Raw genomic sequence first — 23,335 nt, forward strand, 5'->3', positions numbered from 1 at the left:
ACATCAAAATGTTGATGTGCAATGGCCAGGTTCAAGACAATGTGTGCATTCGGCCCTTCTGTTGTGTAGCCTAAGATCTTGATGCTGAGTTGTTATAGGTCTCTCTTTTACTATAATGTGGTGGCACTATACATCCCTTTGGCCTAGGGAGAAAATCCCCCCACCGCTGCACCAGTGAATCATTCGTGTGTGTGTGATAACAGATCCAGACTGCTGAGCACCCTGCAGCTGTTTGTCTCAACATGCAAGTCATCCCCGCCATTACACCACTAAATGGTTCCCTTTCAGTGGCAGACGCTTGCCGCCCCGGCCCGTGTCTCCATGTCTCCCATCACTGGGGGGGGGGAGCGGTTGCAGTTACTGTCACCAAGCCAGCCACCGTTCCAGCGGCAAGGCAGTTGAATGTGTGTCGGAAAAAAAATGCAGAGGGGAGGGCTTCACCATCAAATCACATTCTTGGCTTTGAAGTTCAGCTTTGTGTGTGCATGTGCATTTATTTGTTCCCATGTGTGTGGTGGGTTTATAGCAGTTCAGAACGTAGAGTTCAGGCCAATGACCATGACCTTGGGAAATGTCATTCTGCCTACGGGGGGGTGGCTCACCTCTGACACACAAAACCATGGTGGAAGTGCATCAGTGCAATGTAGCACTAAGACAGAAAGCTTGTGGTGCACTGTTGTGTTCAGTAGCACCTCACCCCGGGGTTTTGGAGTGAACCTAGGAAGCAGGAGAGTTCAGCCTCAAAGCTGAGACCTTGGGTCAGCAATCTAGCGATTTCCCTCTAACCACATTACAGCCATTAGTGGCTCTTGCTGCTTTTCGCATGTCACATGGAAATGGGTCAAGCCCTGCCCTGCATGACTCACTGGTTCTTTCTCCCTCTCTCTCTCTCTTTATTCATGTTAACCCTACTCAGGTGGTAAAATGGCTTCAAGGAGCATGGTAAATTGGGTTCACAATCAGTGCATTTAGTTGTTTTCACTCGCCCTAATAAGTCAAAAGGGTCAAGCTTGTTGTTTATGCGCATCGCTTTCAGTATATCCAGCATCATGAAAGTAAACATTATAATGTGTATCTTCATATTGATCAGTCATATGTACAATTTGTATCATTCGGAGGGCCATACAAACAATAAATCTTAACAACCAGGACACTAATGTTTGACTGAGCACATTGACTAAAAGCATATGTGGCAACTATGGCTAATAATTTGATGAAAGATTTACAGTTTGTGTCTCTAATTTAAGTTCATTGAATCAACATGTAAGCATTTGATATTTTCACCTTAAAATGCATTTAGTATTGCTGTAATTGCAGAGTAATTACTATTGGTGTCGAGTTCAATTGTGGTTAAAATAACCTTTCTCCTCTCATCACCTCTGAAACCAATAATCCATTCATTATTTGAAATTGGTTCCTGGGCAGCAAAGAATGAGAACAATGGCTGCCACACCATGCAGCCAAGGATAACATTAAACACAGTAGGTTGAGTTTAGCTTGCACTGTAAAATGTAAGATAAAACTGTGAATGTGTTTCAGATGAAAAGATATTGCAAAGCGCATGAGCTCAGTTTGATATCTGTTGCAGCAAGAGCATAGCGGTCATAGCGGGTTGTGATTGTGGTCACCTTTTGTGGACTGTAGCACGCCGCGTTGGCCAGGTGTCAGGGAACTCTAATGATCCCAACAGGTTGCTGGGTTGGGTTGCCTGGCAACGATTTTGCCATTGCCTGTAAACAGAGAGCGGACCCACCAGGCCTCGGTTTGGGTCGTGAGGCTGAAAAAAAGAATTAGTGTCTGTGAACAAGTATATGATGACACAAAAGACGTTTTGAATAATGCTGCAATTCCTTCATTAGTTTTGCACGAACTGAAGTAAAAATGAAACACAAAGTAGGATTTAAATGTTCTGTTACTTTGTCATATGCAAGGGCCTTCTTCATTTCGAGTATCTGTTGTTTAGAAAATAAGTAACTTGTTTTTTTTTCGTCAATCTCACCCAGTTTCTGTGTATCAGGTCTTTTTTTAGGTTGTTTTCAGTAACTCAAAGAGGAGATGTCAGTTCTGACATTTTGTTTCACCCAAGCTTGGTGCTTTTGACATATTCTCATGGAGGTTTGTTAATATGTATCAGGAATATTCACTTTTCTTTGTTCGCCCTTGTCTGGCAAGCTGTAATGTTTTGCTTATGAATATTGATACATGAAGTGTATATTAATGACCCTTGGTGACCTTAACCCTATCCTTATTGGCTCCCTGGTGGTATCTGCAGGCTCATGAATATTAATCTAGTTCTGTAACCTCCATTACCCTAATCTTTGCTGTCTAGCCTCCCAGAAGGACCCGTTGTCATGGTAACCCCTTTACTAGGCTCCTCCAGACCAAGGGTGGGAAAAATATGGTTAAAAAAGGACAGAAAAATCTAAATTACTCAAACATCTCGGATGCACCTTGTGGAAAGCTGCCATTATATAAGAAAGAGGTTGAATTTGCACAGGAATTCATTTTCGCTGTCTCCCCTACTGAGCACTGAAGTGTATTTTAGCAGCTTTAAAAGGCCATTTGACTTGTGTTTGTGCAGTTTTGTGTTATGGATGTTAAAAATTGTACTCGCAGTGAGGGCTCCACAGTGCACAGCTTGCTAATAGCTCTTAAACATCATAAACATACACTTAAAAGCAAGTTGGAATTTCAATGTGTTCAGCTGAAAAGTTATTCCTGGTCTCACTGTTTACTTGTGCTACATTTCAGTCACCATTCGCTGAACTGTTTGCTTTTCCCTCGCCTTCTAGATCTGGACAGCAATGAAGAAGGAGGGCCTGATGGCGTTGCTGTGGAGGAGGAAGGCTGGTTTGGGAATGCCTCTGACACTCGCTCAGAGGCATCATCTTTTGGGGACACCCAGGATGAGCTCCTCCTACCCAGGGGTTCCTCTCCTGAAGAACGACCTGGAGTCAGTTCTGGGTCGGGGGATCACGATACCTGTGGAGGTGAAACCTCACTGGGTTGCCCCACTCCCATCCATCGTGCCTCTTTGGACCTTCTTGGACTGGATGGAGGTGCATTCTCGGCCCAGGACACACTCTCCTCTGTGGTATCGTCACTGTATGGCGAGGCGGCATCTCGAGCCCTGGGAAAACCTCTCAGCAGCAACCTCCGGCGCCTTCTAGAGGCTGGATCACTTAAACTTGACACTGGGGAGCTCCTGGGTCGGTCATCCAGGGGAAGCGCTGGGGGGGAGTCCCCTCCAATTGGTCTGGCCCCACCTTTGACACTTTCCCCGTCTTCCCATCATGCCCAGCAGTTAAGTGCTCTTGCTCGAAAACTGGCCAATAACAACAACAACAGTGGTTCAGCCTCACCAGCCTCCTTGGCTCCCTCAGTCACCAACATTAAGCAAGAGCCCCTTGACCCCTTTAACTCTGTTACGCCAAGCAATGGCAGTGGCTTTGTATGGGCAGGTGTTGCAGATAAATGGCCACCAGCCAGCTGCTCCACGCCCTGCGGTTCCAGCTTGTCCCCCGACTCTGCAATCCAGAAGTTAAAAGCGGCAGCTAATGCTGTGCTTCAAGACAAGAATGCCGTAGCCTCCTCCTCAACGACTTCGTCGTCGTCATCCTCCTCCACCTCTGCCTCATCGACAGTGCCCACCTTGGGGGGTAGTGGCCGAGGAGATGATGTGGTGCGATTTGATGCCTTCAACTCTCCGTTTAGCCCGCAGTCGGCAAGCTCCACCCTTGCTGCACTTTCCAAGAAAGTCAGCGAGCGGAGCCAAGCCTCGTCGACAGCCAGTTCTTCTACAGACCATCAAGCCTCAGCAAGTTCTTTTCTCTCACTTGTGTCAATGACCTCCTCTGCCGCGTTGCTCAAAGAGGTGGCAGCGCGGGCAGCAGGGAACCTTCTGGCAGAGAAAAAGGAGGGGTCTCCCTTAGCAACTCCTGGAGTCCTCCAAGAGGATGTGAAGCCCCTGTTGGACAAGAACCAGAAAGCACCCACGCCGTCTACACCCACCCAGGGTCTGGAGTTGCTATTGCCCTCCACGCCAAAGGGCAGAGGCAAGCCCAACAACCAAGCAGGTAATCTCAATGTACACACTGCGCAAAGTGGTTCAAATGTGTAAAATCTCTTTTTTTCCTCTAAAGACCTATTGCTCGACTGTCAAATGTTGCTTTCAATGACGCGTGTCTTTGTATTTGGAAATATTATCTTTTTTTTTTTAACAAATACCTACAAAGCTATGTTATTGTAGCATTATAATATAAGAAAATGTACAAAAGACACATTTAGGGAACACTTTCTGTATTGCTCCGCTTCCACTTTTCCCGAAGACAAACTGAAAAATCAACCTGTGTGAATACACGACCACACATCAGAACGGTTTTTCAGGATGTCTGAAGACCTTATGTTTGTAGAATTCAGTAGTTTCCTAGTAGAATTGAGTTATTGCTTTCTCCTTACGGCATTTCAGGTTGCAGTGCTTGATACAATGGCTTTCCAAGGTACTTCAGTGTCCATTTGGCTATATATATATCACACTAGCATGTTTCTTAAGCAGTGCCATCTGAAGGCTAGAGGGTCATGTTCAAGGGCTCTTCATCCTTGTGTGGCATGAACTGAAAATTCTCTGAATTCCTTGAATCACTTTGTATTGTGATGGTGAAATACCAAAATTTTGTACAACCCTTCAGCATTCAGACATGTTCTTTTAAAACTATTTGGTAGTTTGAGCAATTGAGATGATAGTGTTTTTCTTTTCTTGACACACTAACCTATTACTGATTCATCTGGTTATTGTCTCGTCTATGAAAACAGTATGACAATAACCTTCTTGATAACGTCTCCTTTGCCTCTAACCCAACTTTTGGAAGAATCTAATGTTGGATCATATACGATAAAATCATTTGTATGCATATCGTAATGACAACTTGAAGAGAAAGCGATTGTGTCATTTTAAACAAAATCCTGGGCGGACTAATAGGCTGGGTGATAGATTGGTTTTCGACTCACAACAAGAAGACTTTGGTTCCTTCCTGGGTGCAATTTGTGTGTTCTTCCAGTGCTATGGCTTATAATTACAATCCAAAGACATGCTTTTTATTTAATTAGTGACTTACTTGTAACTAATTGGCTGCGGGTGTGAATTTATCTGTCCATCCATTACGCCTGCAGTGATCCGGTGACCTTTCCAAGGTCTAGCCTTCCCATGGCCCTATCTTAGCTGGGATAGGCTCCAGCTCCTGTGAAAAGAATCTCCATAAATCATGTTTGATACATCAGTGGATTAATGGTCCAAAAAACATTTGAGTAGCCTTTTCAGACTTTAGTCAAATTTAAAAAATGTTTTATCGAGTTACAGTTGCAAAACAGTTTGACGCATTCATTTGTTGCCATTCATTTGTTGCCAAGCATTAATCTTTTAGTGTCCCGATCTTATATCATTTAACACATCTTACTCAAATGACACCATGAAATGCAAATCATAACTCTTAATCGTGATAATTTAGGACTGCTTCAACATGAGTTGTACTCTCGAAAGATGAGGATTTGTTTGTTGTCACCACTTGTTACTAAATTGCTGTCAGAAAAGCGCAATTCTGAACTTCTCTGACATGTTTTCTCTAGTTTTGCAATGGTTGTCTTCTCACCTCACTGGCGCTGAAGTTCGCGAGGAGTGTAGCCTCAGCTTAACTGTCAGCCGAGCAGAGAGCATAGCCGAGAGAAAACAGCCCTGGCTGGCCTTCTAGTCTGGGAAATGGTCTGTGGGCTCGACGGGGGGGTTCCGACTGAGACCTCACTGCCTTCCCAGACCAGCTCGTTTGTGCTCGGATGTGCGTGCTGCCAAAAGGGGGCCGTCAGTGTGTGCTCGGCACAGCGGGGAACCCTGGAGTCCATATCCATCTCGGCAGCCTCCTCCTGGCTTCAGCCCCCACTAACCAGAGCCCTCTGCACTGATCAGCACAGCAGACTTAAGGCCAAACACATCATACTTTCCACTGACTGGATACAGATGCGTGCGTGCGCACTCTTTTTCCTTCTCTGTGTTACTCAGAAATGGCCATGCAGTATAATCTGTAAGTGTACTCAGATGTAGACATGTAACCCAAACAAGGGTGCGCGTGCACGTACACACACACACACACACACACACACACACACACACACACACACACACACACACACACACACACACACACACACACACCCCGCGCCTCTCTTTTGAACAGGCGGTGAGAAAGCCCCACAGTGCAGGCTCTAACTAAGTAGCCTTAAGGGAGAACAGAACGTTTTCAGGGAGATGGATGGGCACTTCTGAGGGATTGTGTCGCAACCCCGCCAAATCTAAAATGGCTGGATCAAATTGACTTCAGACAGATGAGGCAGTCGATGTAATATTCTGTGATCTGCATGCTAAAAAGGGGGTCTGCTCTAACCCGGCATGCCGTCAAGGTCGAGCAGCACTGTAAAAATGCAGGTAGTTGTTTGGTCGCCAGACTGAAAAATGTGACCTTGATTATTGACTGTCATGTCTTATTTTATTGTCGTCCCTGGCCAGGTCCACCATAAAACTGTATGTTCTGCACTCTGCATATTTAAGAGAAAGCACATTCCCTGTTTCTTATTCAGGATCGTGATTACATGGAAAACAGACATGATAAGTATCAAGACAAAGGTACTAAGCTCTGAGATTTCTCTCCCGTTTTTATCTCTGCTTCATTTGCTCCAACTCAGACTAAGCAGAAGTCATTTTTGCATTGTGATCTCTGCTGTGCTTGGAGAGGTTGGGCCGCAGATGGCGGTTTATTGTTGCAAATAGGCAGTCTCGAGGTTTTACACCTCAGGTCAATGAATGGCTGAGCACAGTAATTTCACCAAACACTGATTACCAGATGTTTTTCAAGGAACAGCACTGGAATACTTATGAAGCCATCCTGACAGGCCCTTGTAGAATTTGTAATGCAATCATGCCTCTTTCTAATAAGACCAATTAAACAGTAATGGATGCCGGATATGAAGCCAACAACAATAATCGAGATACTAAAACATGCTTGAGTTTTCACTCGCATTGTTCCATCGCTTCTAGCTGGCATTTTCCTTGATAGTTTTCATCATTAGGTGTGCAGACATTGTCACTTACAGGTCTGGGTATAGACTGAGGCTCTCCCTTATTGAAGGGGTGATTTCTTTACTGCAATAAAGGTGCATTTCAACACAACAGCATATTTTTCAATGGGCTCGGACAAAGCTGGGCGCTGTGTTAAAATGCGCCAGCCAGCCATTGTCATTCCAGCAGCTGGGGAGTCCTGATATATTCACCAGGTGGGTGCGTCAGCCACTGCTCATAGGCTACACCATTTCAATTAAATGAAATAAATCTTAAATCATGTTGACATCTCTGCCAGCCAGTAATCTGTAACGACAAGCTGAACAGCTGCATAACACCGTTTCAGAAAGAGAAACCAGCAGCTTCACTTGAACTATGTGAGATCAGCAGGTGAAAGGATATAAAGGCATGGCTTTGGATCTTAAAAAGTTTTGCGGCATTTCTTACCTGTCAAATTATCTCACTTGTTCAGCCAGCTGCCATGTTCACTTGTGTATGCTACTTATTTATATCCTTCTTGAATTTACAGTCTGCCGGACAGCCACCGCATAAACACTCTACCCGGTTCTTACTCCTTTGCTTATTACGTTGTGGAAAAACAAGAGAGAGTGTCAGTGCCCGCATAGTTCAATAATAGCTGAAATGTTCAACTAATCCTGTGAAATTAGCTTTATAGATTACCCATTTGTTGAGTTAAATTCTCAGTGAATCAGCAAACAAATTCAGGGGGGGGGGGGACATCAAAATTATCTCCTAAAATGAGTCTCTCCCTTCCATGGTCACCCCAGAGGATCATGTGATCTGCATTTTTATTTGACACACCTTTTACATCCAATGCCCTTCCGGACACAGCGTGACGTCAAGGGCCATGCTTGGGGAGCCTAAAATAATCAACCAAAGTTGACATTGCCAGTCAACATCCAAAGTATTTTCTCTCTCATCTGAACCTACCTTAACCAAAAGTGTCGCTGTTGAATGGTCGTTGTGAATGCTAACCGTGTCTGTCGCTTCTTTCAAGGCTCGCCCGAGGATGGTGGTAAACCATTCCAGTGCCCTGTGTGTGGACTGGTCATCAAACGCAAGAGCTACTGGAAGAGACACATGGTCATCCACACAGGCTTGAAAAGCCATCAGTGTCCGCTGTGTCCCTTCCGCTGTGCTCGCAAAGACAATCTCAAATCCCATATGAAGGTGATTGGATTCATTTAACGTTGTGACCCTTTCTGCCTTTTCCCATGCATATATATTTTTAGGCAAGACCTTTTTTGACGGCTGGGATATATTTGTGTTGACGATAAAGAATATACTCTCTTTCAATTAACTTTTGTTGTACTACCGTGCTGATAAATATAACTGCAAGGAAGCAACTGGTCCCGGCTGACCTGCCGGTGTCCTGTGGTGTTAGTGAGAAGCAGTGACTTGACACCTAAACCTGTCCTCCTTTTCCAGGTACATCAGCACCAAGACCGGGGTGAGACGTTTCAGTGCGAACTTTGTCCCTTTACCTCTTCCCGTCACTTCAGCCTGAAGCTTCACATGCGCTGCCACCAGCACTTCCCCCGCACAGACGTCAAGGTGAAAGAGGAGCTCACCACCGACACCGAGGGCGAGGGCTCCTTGATGGGTGACAGCGGTTCCACGGACCCGCGGGGGACGGAGGCGTCCCCACTGCACTCAGACAGTCAGCAGCAGACGTCCCCGCCAGTCGAGGCTACCTCCAATCATGTCCACATCAAGGAGGAGCCACAGGAGAGAGACTTGTCGGTGCTCTCCCCCTTTAGCATCTGCAGGGACCGTCCCAGCAGCAGTGCCAACTCCCTGGACCTGCCTGGAGTCGGGGTCAGATCTAGTCCTAGTGGTCCAACCACGGCCTCCCTCTTCAGCCCCGACATCACTACCAAAACAGCCACTGACCTGCTTATGAAGCTTTCAGGTTAGCATTTTATTTTATTTTATTTTTTTTTTCTCATGAAAAAAAAACGTCTTCACTTGTCTTCCAGCACAAAATTGTCTTTACAATATTGTTGAGTAATCTACACAAATGTCCATTGCTGTGCCCACAGACCTCTGGAAATGAATGCCTCATTTGACTCTGATCGCTGTCTAAAACCTAAAAGCTCTCCCTTAACTACCACAAAATAGCAGAGAAATGACGTTCTAATAATTGGAATCCCTATATTATAGATTGAGATTAAAATTGAAACGTTCAAGCAATATGTCATTATTTATATATTAAAATGGTTTCTTGATCACTGATTGAATATTTCAGCCGACGCCCTTTAGCTCTAATATAACCGGTATATACACTTGCATGTGTTTGGATATAGTATAATGATGTTTAACGTTATTATTAAGTCAACAATATATGTTGTTTACAAATGTATATAAACTGCATTTTGTTTACTAGCCAATTTTGGGAAAAAAGGCAAGCATCTTTGAGTGATGTGCATTTCAAAAAACATGGACAAACAGCAGGAGCACAAACTTTTCTGGCATGACTCCTGTGATCCATAATCGTTTTGTTTATTGTACCGTTTTCCCAACTTGACTTGGCTCCTCTTCTCATTGCCGTCACACTTTCATCAAAAGTATTCCGTTCTTCTCGACTTGAATATGAAGACATCCGCACTGATCTCCAGCTCGACGTTGTCTCCCCTTTGCCTCAAGTTTTGTTTTGATTCCGCTCCGTCACCAGAAATAACATTCGTAAGAAGTGTAAACACTTTTTATGTTTATCATTGCAGGTCAAGGCCACAGTTTGTCTCTGAGCTGTTTTTAATGGGTTTTTAAACAATGGGAACCTAAAATGTCTGGAAGTTACTTCAAACATGCAGTGAAGAGACAGTTTTGGCTTTGACAGTGGCACCTACATTAATGTGTTTCGACTTTTTACACACATTATTGTCACAGAAGAACGGGGATTTATACTTTTGTCTGTCTTTAAACCCTTAACAAATAGAAATAAGTCTCACATTGTTCATTGACACACACTCACTCCAGTAGTGTGACTGAACTGTTGAACTTTTATTGTGCATATTGAGGATGCAACTGTCCATTTGCCCCCACCCCAAAAAAAGTACAATTAAGAACAATAGTCTTTTTTTTTTTATATATTGTAGGTGGAATTGAATATTTGCCCTCAACAATTACGTGTGCGTGGAAAGCTATGGGGTGATTGTTGGGTTGTTGGTGAGTGTTTACACTACTTGTTGACGTCAACCATAAAAGTTGACGTTCGAGCAAGGTACAAATAGATAGTTTTTTTTCCCCTCATCAAAATCTTTGCCTCTTAAACACTTTAACAACATCAAAAGTAATGGGACTGAGGGGGTTTACAGGTCACATCTCCTGTTTATAAAAATCTGAATGGTATTCCGTGTAATGAAGCTATTCATGTTATTTTTTTTTTTTTAATGTTTAAATATTTAAGCAAGTTTGGTAGATTTCTATTAGGTGGTTCCAGAAAATTCAATTTGAGAGCCAAGAGTCTGAAAGAGAAAATCCTAACACACCAAAGTGTTTGCTTTTTATAGCTATTCCTGTGAAAATACTTGTCCAAAATCAGAAAGACATTGTTGACCTGAATACAAGAGACGCCTTGAAAAACGACTTCAGAGTGCAGATTGTCAGTTTACGCTCATCAACATGCAGCAAGTTTCGAAAGCTACATGACTTCCAATAATGTCTGGAATAGTTGATTCTATATCTTTTGCAGATCTTTTTAAATCTCTTTCCAGCTGCTGTGGTTTTCACAACCTTTCCTCCGAGGGCCTTGGAGAGCTCTTTAGAAACTTGGCACGATGACAGCACACGCTCCGATAGCAAAGAGAACAGCAGAGCCTAAATGTCAGAGGTTTAAATAAGACTGAGTCCACCTGTCACTTTAGAGTCCTTTTTAAAAATATATATATATATATAATAGTTTGTATTTAATCTGGAGCCTCTGATTATAAGTAAATGTATTTCAAAGTGTTAAAGTTGAGTTTATACCATCAGTGTTCATTAAGTTCTTTTCATTTATTGGGATTAAAAGATAAACGTATTGCATTATGTAACAATGTCACCCATTTGACCTATTTGGAGCTGATTCGGAAAAAGATCACATAGTCTTGTTCAAATACTTAAAAAAAAAAAGTAGTTATAGTGTGGTTACATTTGCAAATGGCTGCATGTACACTGTATAATTTGTCTCTCTAGCAGACTGTCACAGATGAAGAAATTAAAATATCCCAGCAATGTCCAAAAAAACTTGCAACCCTGGGATAAACACAGGCCCGTGACATCTCCCAATCCATATTCAGAAGTTGACACATCCCAGTGATTGATGCGCAGTCAGAGTGAAAATGGTGGATGTTGTTGGGCCAACCATTTGTCTGCTCACATCCTCCTTCTGTCATGCTATTTCTGTGTGCGTTGGAAGTAACTGAAGTGGGAATACTGTATTGGTATAACAAAGAGCATCCAGCTATACCGCACAAAGGGGTGAGAGAACTTTGACATTTTGCCTTTTGTATCACTTTTTTTTTTCCCCTTCTCTTGCCGCTGTGGTTTAATGACTCTCAACATTACTTTGCTAAATGGCACGATTTGTGAGTGAGTGTGTGTGTTTTGATAAAGTGCAGTGCATCTATCACTGAATGCACCATTGTCAGCGCTAGCAGCAAAGTGGAATAGAGACGATGTACTGAATCACCAATGCATGGTCCTCCAAAGTCTTTCTACAGGTCATAGTACGGTGGTATGCGTATACCCAATCTTCATTTTTGAAATCTACTTCATTTGCCCAGCAGGAGTCAAGACAGGACCCGCATATTCCATTTACACTATTTTGAAGTTTATTTAACAGTCCTAAATAAGAACAGTGCGGCATTTGGCTTTGTTTGTGCTGCTTTTGCAGATGAGTTTAAAACGATGCTCGATAACTGCCCATCTTCAGCCCTTTGCTGCAGGACACTGATTATCTCCACTTAAGCAGTTTGGGACTAAATGATTTGCTCAAGGGCACCTCGGCAGTAGTTAAGGGATTAATTTTGCTCACCCACATCCTGTCAGTTGTCGGGGGAGTCGACAAATTATAACCTCTAGGCTTCATGCTCCTGCTGAAAGTCTCTTTATGTGTAGGCATTATTATGACGGACAAAATGGTGACAAAATGAATTCCGTTTATTGCTAAAGGGAGAAACTGAAAGTGCTCAGATACACAAATGTAAATTATGGATAGTTGCCTAAGAATGGAAGATGTTGTTGAGCCCCAGGAATGACTCAAGAGACTTTTTCTTAAATTTTTTGTTTCACTTGCTCAAACTGAAGTTTGTGAAACTGCTGCTGTGTCGTGCCCCTTAAGTATTTTTTACAATTGGTGAACTTGCAACGTGACATGGAAATTTCTCAAGCCTCGCCACCTATTGATAATTCACTTTCTAAACAAAGTTGAGAAACATGCTGTTCTCAGGTATTCAAGGTCCGGGCCCTGTTTACATGCATTTCACCATGTTGCAAAATATCAAAAGATGAGCTTGGGGACGATTGCGAGATTGATGGAAAAAGGTTGACCGAGGGTGAGCGCCGGGGTCGAGGCTACGACTGCCACTCTTCCACTTAATGCTGTGTAATTAGATTGAGATCTTGAGTGAGGATGGGAGGGGAAAAAAACCCTGGGAACATTAGATTAATTAAAAATTTATGCATAATTCATAATTAAAAAGGAATTCATAATTTGAAATGATTAGCGCCCTCAGCGCCATCCCGTGACCCCGCCAGGATGCACAGGGACTGGGCCAGCTTAGTTAACTCCCTCTCGATCTCGCACGCCCCGGCTCCGCATGGATGCCCCCTGGGTGCCAGTTGTACTTCACTCCCGGACTGCACAATCAAGCCCAGGCAACTCCCAGAGGAGCCAAGATGGCTCCTTCCAATGTCAGTCCAGTGTCAAGTGGCGGACATCTTAGTCAGGGCATCATTCAAGGAGAGTGAGGAAGGATATAAAAAGACGGGACGGGAGGATGTTGAACTTGAATGCATGATGATGGGTTTTAATGAATACTGCTGCTTTGATCACAAAGTTCTCCCTTTGTCGGGGGGGGGGTGGAGTTAAGGAAAAAGGGTTATGAAACTGAGGAGAAGCCGGCTCAGATCTTGGCGAGACTTACCCAATGCCACAAAGCAGCCAGGGAGGAGGAGGTGAGGAAGCTCCTCTTGGGACCGCTAGACTCCATTTCTTTTCACCCCCCCCTGCCAACCCAGATTGAGTGTGTACACGAGCAGGTCATCCCTCCTGCTTTTACACTGCCGTCTCAGTGCCTGGATCCCGCAAGGCCTATGAAAAAGGGGTGGGCCGGTGAGGGGGGGGAGGCATCTATGAAGCTTCAGAGAGGAAGAAAGGGGTGGGAGGAAAAACAACAGACAGATAAAGTGACAGCAAGTGAGCGAGAGGGAGCAAGAGGCGAAGAGGGAGTTGCGCCGAGTTCCCCAGGCATAGAAATCCGGCGAACTCTTCCTGACCTCTGACATAATAAGCATATCATTTTTGGGGCAGCCTGCTTTCCATTGAGTGTTGTACTGATACCCTTTGATTTTTATCCTTGCACGCTGACACAACCGTTAGCTATCCAGTGTGATCCACATTTTGATTCAGAGATGAAAGCCACTGAGGCACTTTGAAATGCACAGCCCCAACCCTGTGCCCAGTGGACCCCGAGTTAATAATGACAGTGGGCACTGCGCACCCTCCAAACACCCCCCACCCCCACCCCCACCTCCCCCCGCTGCGGTGACACAGGCCCAACGAGCCTGACCCTGGCTGGGTGTGAATAATTGGCATGCAGGGGGTTGTGGGAGGTGTTGCATCTGTCATGATGCTTCTGCAGTTGTCTTATTTATCTTTTTTTTTTCCCTGGGAGAGTAGCTTGCATGCAATGCTGTGTGACAGTAACATGATGCAAAAGCAGGACTTGAACGTCGGCTGTGGAATATTTGGATTTTTGTCATAGTTTCAAATTTTGAAATACGTCCAGTCTTAATTTTGCTTTCATACACTGAAGGTTAAGTTGTTTGTTGCATGATTTTTGAGAGAAAAGCACCAAGTCTTTTTTTCTCTTTTTGTGAAACAGTGCCATGGGTCTTGGATAGGTCTCTTCTTTAGTTTTCTCTTCTTTTGAACATCGAGCTGTAATTCGATGTGTCCCTAGCTCTCCGGCTCTGCATGTACAGATACAAGCAGGCCTTTTGTGTGTGACCTCTGGTCCATACATCCCCACTGCAGCCATCAGTATCACTGTCCAGTGTCTAGCACACTGTCAGCTATTGTTGGGTTCTCAACCTGCCCCACGTAGTCTTGTGCCTTTTTTTTCCTTTTTTTTTTTTTCCCTGGGAGAAAACAGCAGCCAATTGTCAGAGGGGGAGCAGGCCGGCGTGACAGAGGTGGAAAGCTAATGAAGTTATTTGACGGCAGCCCTTGCCACGGAGCGAGAGGTGAGGTGGAGTGGACAAGCGCCTGGCAGTGAGACGGATGAGGCGCGAGAGAGAAGCGTGGCGAGAAGGGGGCGTGGAACGGGCAAGAGAATGGCGGCGGAGGTGGCGTCGGCGGCGGCAGGTGTCAGAAGGCTGTGATAACATGGGAGACAAACTGATGGCATCGTCAAACCAGAGCTGGAAGCGGCCTAGGGAGTGTCATGCGCGGGGAGCTGACACCGGCCTGGGGAACATGTTCACCGCGAAGCCCAGTCGCCCAGAGATGGCCATCTCCTCCGCAGAGCCTTGCTCACTTCACAAAATGATCTGCCAGGGACTGGATGCTCATGATGCTGTTGTGATTGTGAAACTATGACAGACAAAAGGCTGAAGTGTAAGCTTGGTGTTGTTGGCTGAATAGTTCCTGGTTTTGTTTTTTTTTTTTTTGCTCTGGCTTTTTTTGTACTCGAGCCATCAGCACGGAGGAATAAAAAAAAACCAAAAAAAAAAAACTTGCCCATCGGATTAGGCTACTAAATAATTCATTGGACTCTGTAACATAGATTCTGAGTGGAAATACACTCTATTTATAGCGACAATCTGAAAGGTCACTGGAGTGGTGTGACTTTGTGTGTGAGTGCAGGTCCTGGAGTTGTTTTTGTTCTCGTGAGGCCACAGAGGAGAAGAATTTGAGAATCTAAGTTTGTTGAGTGTCTGTCTATGGCTCACGCAGTCTCATGAATGCGAGACGTTTAAGTGCAGTGTGACACAGGATGCACACGACGGCATATGTGCGACACAAAACCAAGATCCCATTGAAGGAGCGGATGCGTCTTCAGCTGCACGGCAAAATGTGGTAGTGTATTTTTTTTTTTTATGTGTGTTTGTAAGGCGGTGACCAAGTGTGCTGTCCCTGTCTGATCCGACATGGCCCAACACGCTTCTAATTAGAGGACGTCCTTCCAGGTGCTGACCAGGTTATACTTAGCCTGCCCGCTGACATCTGACAGTGTGACATTTCCAGCTGGTGCCGTGTGCGACCCTGCGCCACTGCCCCTGAACTGGAAGGTCACTCCCGTTCCCCTTCATCCCCCCTCCCGCTGCTCAGCCTCTTCCCTCTTGCCCTCTTGAACTGCAGCCCCAGCTCGCCATGGTGTGGCACTGTGGCATCATGGCATCACATGGGTGGTCAGAAACACTAGCACCTGTCCCCTTTCCTTGCCCCGTAACCCCCCCCCCATCCCTGATCCCTGTATCCCTCCGGCATAGATCATCATTAATCAGAGAGGCCAGAGCCAGCACAGATTGATGAGGTGGGCAGGGGGCGGAAGGCCTGTGGCAGTTAGAGATGTTAGGTGAGGCGGTAGGGTGAGGAGTGGAGCAGATCTCTGCTGGGGCCAGAGGAGACTGGACAGCAGTCTGCCCAAGAGTGATAGCCTCTCTTATGTCCATGCTCTGTGTGTGTGTGTGTGTTTATGTGTGTGAGAGTGAGGAACCATACACCTGTCAATGGTCGTGTCAGTCGTTTGTTCCACAACAAAAAACTAGAAAACAACATTTCTATCATTTTTTGTTTCAATGACTTTCATTTGTATATTTTCTCCATTACTAATTATTTTAGATCACAGAGGTAGCTCATAATATCCATAAACCACAGTGATATCTGAAGCGTCAGCAAATTAATTCATTTTGCGCTGAATGACTCTTTCAGTAGTATGATATTGCAAAGGTCTTCTGTTCTGAAGAAAGGAAACTATAAAGGGCTGACAATATATTCAGAATTAATTAAGGCGATTTCAGAAATACCGAAAGCAACCTTTGCCTCATTTTGTCATCATTTTCCTATGCGATTTGCCACATATTGAACTTCATCACAGCAACAAAGCTCTGCTTCTTTCCTCACAGGGAAAATGAATCCCCAGTCACTATTCAAACAAGCAAGATGAAAACAACATTGTTAAACATATAAGATTCTACATTCCTATTATAAGTCAACTCTGCCTCGATTATATTCAGTCATTCAGTCTAAAGGGATTTTCCCTACAAATCCAATAATTAAACAAATAGTTTATCCAGCCCATGAGTATTGCAAGATAATTTTAGTAAAATCGTTCGAAGTTGTGACCTTAATTCCAAAAGTGTTGGGACGATTTGTAAAATGTAAATAAATGAAGAATGAAATGATAAAAAAAAAAAATAAATAAATCAAATGGTCCCATTTCTATTCTAGAGCATAGAGAATATATCAGATGTTATTAATAAAAAGACACATTGCAGTTACATTAAATGTATTATCACATTAATAATTTATTAACGCAGGTGCGTATGACGGACTAAACAGGTTCTATAGTGTATTATCATGTTCTTCGTCCTCCCACGTGGTTCCGAATTTGCTTGTAGTGTTGGAAGAAAAAACTGATGTTCACTGACTTTTCACAGACCAATAGAACATATTTCGGACCATATTTCTTTAACTCCATTAGTATTTTTAAGCACGTTTATGTTTCAACAGTCTTGTAAGCTATAGCCTGTGTAAACCTTTACTTTAGCACAGAGTGTAATGGAATGTGCTGAGAGACACAAAGAGAGGCGCTTGCCCTGCTGTTCTTTTCTTGGCGGCTATCGGAAGTTGCTCCATGTCTAATTATTAATTATTCATCTAAGGCGGATTAAATGTGGCCCAGTTTCTCTTGAAGATGACTTTAGAGCGGAGGGATCCATGTGACAGTTCACTCCCTAACCTAGGCTGCACACTGCCGAGATGGCAGATAAGGCTGGGGCTGATTGCTATCGCACTCTACAGAGCGGTTGGAATTATTTTATGTCCTTGTGTCTGAGGGGGATTCAAACGATGTCAGAAGCGAGAGGAGATGAGGGAAGTCAAAGTTGCGTAGAACAGCGAATAAAATGTGCACAGATGATTGGTGGTTCACTTTGAAGGGAAAAAGCAGTCACAGTGGAAATTGTATTTATTTTTTTTATTTTTTCTATGTGGATACCCTGACAAGCAAATATGATCATGGGTTTGTGCCCTCTTGAGTTAGCAAACTCTTAAGAAGTTGTAGCAGGACTGTTAAAAACCCCCCACAATGGAGCATTTTTCTGTTCATGTGTGCTTGCTTCATATTGCTCCCTTTAACTTTTGAAAATGAATATTTCTATGCTGCGTACCCTCACCGATCCCTCTTGTTTGTTAGTCCAGTTGATCTTAGCGCACCATTCAGAAGGCCCAGCAAACCTGACTTGCTTGTTCATAACCAGTGTTCACTTGATCATCCTCAGTCCCTTGATCTCATCTGTCTTTTTTTTTTGTGTTTTTTTTTTGCCTGCAGCGGCCAACCAGAGGGAGACACTCAAGTCTCCATTCCACCTGAAGGAAGAGCCAAAAGTGGAGGAAGCACTCAGTCCTAGACCAACCTCCCAGTCCCAGAGCCAGGCTCAGCAAAGCTTCCCTACGACTTTCTGCCAGGACGGGCCAACGGGGACCGCAGCAGCCTCGGAGCGCCCAAGGCCACTGAAACCAAGAGAAGGAAGCCCCATGGCTAAAAACACTTTGCTTAGCCAGGATATCAACGTTAAGGTCGCCTCTGAACTGCTGATTAAGCTTTCAGGTAGGGTGTGCATGACTATAGGTGTTTGTGCGACAAGTGGCAAATTTCAAATGATATTTTCTTTTCCAGATTTACCTGTCGAACCGGTAGTTTTGCCAGTTTAATGCACATCACTGAATCAATAGTTTGAGAGTAGTATGCACACTATTGTGTGAAACTTTACTCAAGAATATTTTCAACTCTATAAGTGTATCGGGGAAAAGAACAGGCCGTGCACTGTGATATTGATGTCAGTATGTCTGGTCAGCCTCTTGAGTTTCAGATGAGCGTGGAAGGGTTAGCCATAGGTCAAAAGTTATGACACTGATCGCTATAATAGGACTCTATAGGTCTGCTACCATACCAAACCTGGGCACTTTCAGAGCCAAGTAAATAGCACCTGTGTGGGATTAAAAAAAAAAAAAAAAAAAAGTTTGCGTTGAAATAGTTTGTTTCTCTCAAGCTTCAGCTCTGGTTGGCAGCTGTGAAGCCTCTATGTAATGGTATTAATGTCACTTCCCTTGACACTTTCCTGCTGATTTTCCTGCTCGTGTGTACATCAAGTTAGTACAACTTATGTGCACAAAGTATAGTTTTATTTCGTGTGGTCTATTGTTTTCTGTTCGTGTGTCCCTCTCAAAGCGAGGCCCACAGATGTCATACAGTGTGCTGTATCTGCTTGCATTATTGAACTCACAACTCAACCCCGACTCGCTCCTTGTTCCATGTCAGACAGTTTAAGAATACGATTTTTGACATGTGCCATATCTCAACCTGTGTGGACCACTCTGACATCATCCAGTGCAGCATGATTTAGCCTTTACAGCTTCGCGGTTTGAACTCGGCAGATTGTTGGTAACAAGTCCTCAGGCAGGGACGCAAACCTCATTCCTTATTTTTGCAGTATAATGTGTGTGCAGCTGCACTGTGAAACTGATATTGTTTCTACCTCACGATACAGTTTCTTTGTCACTACAGGCTGAAGTTTCTCAAGCAGGGGCTCTTCTGAAGGGGTTTATTGCGGGATCATTACAAAACATTAGGTGTAGTTTGGGTGTGCTTTGGAGAGGTGTTTGTTCACTGTGGGATGTTAGAGAGTTTCTTTCAGGCAATCAAGAATGAAATAGCCTGAAGTGTGTGTCAGCCTACATTGAAGTATTGAGCTTTCCTGCCTCTTGTCATATCCTTCTTAATATTTATAATGTATGCATACAGAACAGGGCTTCTTTTCTCATAAAGATTCCTTAGGAGGCCCCCAGGAACAATAATTCCTTATTAAATGCAACAAAAAGGAATCAACTGTTATTACGATAGATTTGCACAGCCATAAAATTCACAGTTTGACACGCTTGTACAAATACGTATGGTCGTCGGATAGTGGCGCAGTGGGGTGTTGCTCCATCCGCTGATCTTCATCCTGTGCCAATGTGTGCCTGCTTGACAGACACCTCACACACCGGTTGCCATTGTTCTCTCTGGGTCGACTGGTGTTCAGAGTGACTCATGCTGGCTTGGGAGCTCTGTGGTACTACACGTGTGCTGCTCCCTTCGCCTGCCCCCAGGTCACGTTTCCCCGTCTGTGTGTGCATGCGTGCATGTGCTTTTGTGTAGATAGAGGTGACATGATTATGACTTTGCACAGACGGGAGAGCCGAACGCGAGATATTGACCTATGAGTGTAAACAGACGAGAGAGAGAGAGAGCGAGAGAGAGAAAGAGATGGGAGGGTATAATTCCTTCACTGCATCGACTCTACTTACTTCTTTGTTTCATCATTGTTCTCCCTCTTTCACTGTCTGACTTTCTCTCTCCAGTCCCTGTGCTGATGTTATCCTGCCAGTTGATTTGGTCCTCAAGCAGCATGGCCAGCATTTATCCCCTCCCATTACTTACACTAGCTCTGCAAGGTTGACCTAGGTTAGGGAAAGATGCTGCAGCGTTCATCCGTCCACTGGCTCCCTCTGCCCCCTCACACAGTCCTCGGAGCGCAGTGCTATCCATCGCCATGGCAACAGTGGGGGCGGTAGATGGAGAGGGCCGTCTAGAGTGACAGCCTTGACAAGAGTCTGGACCCTCAAATGACCCTGGGGGGAAGGGAGGGAGAAAAAGATGGCGAGGAAAAGAGGACAGAACCAGGAAAAGGTCATTGCCATTACAGTCACATGTGATTACGGTCATGAGGTTCAAGGGCATCTGCACTGTAACCTCTCACAGTCCCCTGTTAAAGGTCAGCCCCAGCAAACAATAATCCACTAAGGATACTTGAATAGGGAAAACACGTTGAGAGTTCAGGCAGAGCACTTTGTTTCTTGAAACGATGGCTGTCCGTCTGTTTAAAGTGTTTCTTTCCTCATTCTTGTTTGTCAGTACAGCAAATGGACACAGCCTAATTAAATCTGCGCTGCTCATCCTTCCTCAGCCATGGCATTGGGCAGTCAAGTGGGGTTGTCATCATTACTGCCCATTGTGCAGTAACGTGAGTTGCATCATCCCTTTAACTAGGTCACTTCTTGTCTTCTCTCACCCCCTCTCTCTTCCTTATCAAACGTTTGTTGGTCGTGTTGAGTCGCCTTGCTAGCGCTACCTCCCCCACATCTGTTTAAAACCAGGCTGCTGGTGTCTGGGGGCTAATTACGCCAGGCTAAATAGTCCCTGGCGCCAGCGGCTAACGCGTCCTAGCAGATGGGCACTGGTGTTGCAGGGCAAGGGGAACACGGCGTCACAGAAAGGGAGGGGGGAAGGGGAGGTGTAGGGCCCTAGGTGGTGCCCTGGCAGACTGGCATCGTGTGGGTAACAGCCGTGCCACCCACTCACCATCCAGCCACCCTCACTGTAGGTGTGAAATCACACTTTGTACTCACTTAGCTCATTCCTTATTCCTGAGGAACAGGCCTTCCCTCTCTGGGGACATCTTGCAGGCCCTCTCCCCTTTAGATTGCTCGTTACCGTGCAAATAAAAGTTTCATTAAGCAATTTTGACCCTTAAGGAGCAGCGAGACTTGGAGTCAAACTGACAGCATCACATTTATCAATGTATTGTTGTCGATTAGGAAACAACATCGTCATCACACGTATTCAGCAGAACCAGAGCAACATAGACATCTTGAATCTCCTCGCTGGCTCAGCCCCGATTTGGTGCACTCATTTTAATGACCGAGTTTGGTTCCGTCTGTGTTCCAAAGCATTTAGTCGACCGTTGGAAGAAGCGAGGAAGTGGGTGTTAATTTCCAACATCTGTTCTTGTGGTGGCTGAATGTTACCTGATGGTCAGTTCTCTGTGGTTTTACTTGAGGACTTCCACATGAGTGCCACAGCTGACAACCGTTGGACCTTAAAATTGTTTACAGAACCCAGTGACAATGCACTGATTTACGCTGCCATTTCGACATGTTTGCAGAGTAAATTGTCTGTATTTAACTAAAAGCATTTTGAGGTATGAAATACAAACGATAAAATGAAAAACGGCAAAGCCCAAGTATGATGACATTTACTGGCTTCTTGTTTTTAACGCAGTATCTGTAAATAAAGACGATGTATGTCCTAACAGGAAATTTTTACTTTATACATCGTTTTCTGAAGGGAAAAAAACTTAAATACAAAGGGTTGTGATATAATTCAGTGGAGAAAGTACGTACACCCTTTGACTCAGATGCTAGTATTGCCCCCTTGAGCAGAAATAACTTTTTGTAGGCGTTTTGCATTATCGTCCACCAGTCTCTGACATTGCTTTGCTGAAAATTTTGACCAGTCTTCCACGAGGAATGTCTTCACTCCTGTCTGAGCGTTTTCATGCCTGTACTGCCCGCTTCAAATCCTCCCACAACCTTTCAATGGGATTTGAATCTGGGCTTTGATTAGATCATCCATAACCCTCCACTTCTATTTTTTTCCCCGAGCCATTCCTTAGTGGATTTGTTAGGCTACTTAAGATCATTAACCTGTTGAAGGTCCACTTCCAGTTCGGTTTTCAGACAGATGTCCTCGCATCATCTACAAGCTGTCTTTGAAGGGATGTGAAATTCGTCATGAGAATCGGTATCTGCGAGCTGCCGCGTGTCCGCCGCCGTGCTTCACAGCAAATAGGAGGTTCTTCTTCTGACAAGTTTTTGTACTAAATGTGTCTCCTGTCTTTGCAAAACAGCGCTGTGCTTGTTTCGTTGCTCCACGCTACCTCGTTCTAGCAGCATGGCATTAGGTCCATTGATGGCGGTAGTTTGAATTTTATTTTGTATTGCAGCTTCCTTCAGGTTGTGTACATGCGATGTTGCACAACAGCACCATGCCACTTGACAATAGTGTAGTTATAGTTTGTGGAAGCTCGTCTGGATTTCACTTTGATGGATCTGAAGGTTAATTAATTGAATTCAGTCGAAATATGCTTGAGTTTTGTCTCATTTCTTTTCAGGCACTGATTCTAAGAGGAACAGATCTTTGCTGTTTGAATGTCTATAAACAAAAAGGCAATCCTTTTGCTAGAATTATTTTCTTTATCACTTATTGTTGCAAATGTAGTATTGCAGGGTTGCAAAGTGTAGTTGTGTTGCAACATTTTCACTAGTTGTGCATGATTCTGTTCCTTAAGGTTCTTTCTAGTTTTTCTGTGATTATTGCATTCTAAAACCCTCTACTATACTTTCGCTTTAACCCTGGCTGTAATCTGCTGCTATTTACATCTGGGTTGTTTTTTTTTTCCCAGTGAAACTCACATCACACGGTGATGAGCATCCAGCAGATTTGAAATATAGCTGCAAATGTTTCAGTTCTCTATAATAAGCATCAAAGATGAAGCTCCGCCAGCTGTAATGAGCAGTGCAAAGTCCAATTCACACATACTCCTTTCACTTTTGCTTTTAATAAATTCATAGACTTAATACCTTTGATATTATAGTCCACTTTATTCTTCTTGTGCTTGCTGCTATTTGTGGTATAGGTGACGATTCTGAGTGGCTGTCTAAAACTGGGGTAATAATTTCCTGGTACCCCAGTAGAATAAGTGGTTGTGATGCAAACGGTTACAATCACAGTTGTTCCAGGGGGATGGAAATCATACAGCTTGTCATTAACTACAGTGGGTTATTGTGACAGACACAATGAATCCACACCTCAGTGCATCTTAGTTAGCACTTATGGGAACGTCTCAGTAGTAAAATAAAAGCATTTTTCTCGTTATTTAATTTGAACCCTGCGATTTTCA

The 23,335-nt window shown here is 44.2% G+C and overlaps 1 protein-coding gene across 1 annotated transcript in view; it reads left to right on the forward strand.

Annotated features, from left to right (window-relative positions):
• Window positions 1–23,335, forward strand: part of znf827 (zinc finger protein 827) — a gene marked incomplete at its 5' end in the record, with an annotated part of 76,680 nt that overhangs the window by 17,541 nt on the left and 35,804 nt on the right. Inside the window, 4 exon segments of the mRNA XM_080520774.1 lie at window positions 2,793–4,076; window positions 8,121–8,293; window positions 8,552–9,035; window positions 17,884–18,162. Of these exon segments, the coding sequence (XP_080376900.1) occupies window positions 2,793–4,076; window positions 8,121–8,293; window positions 8,552–9,035; window positions 17,884–18,162 (2,220 nt within the window).

The sequence above is a fragment of the Blennius ocellaris genome (assembly GCF_963422515.1).
Source record: "Blennius ocellaris genome assembly, chromosome: 3".
NCBI classification, from domain to species: Eukaryota; Metazoa; Chordata; class Actinopteri; order Blenniiformes; family Blenniidae; genus Blennius; species Blennius ocellaris.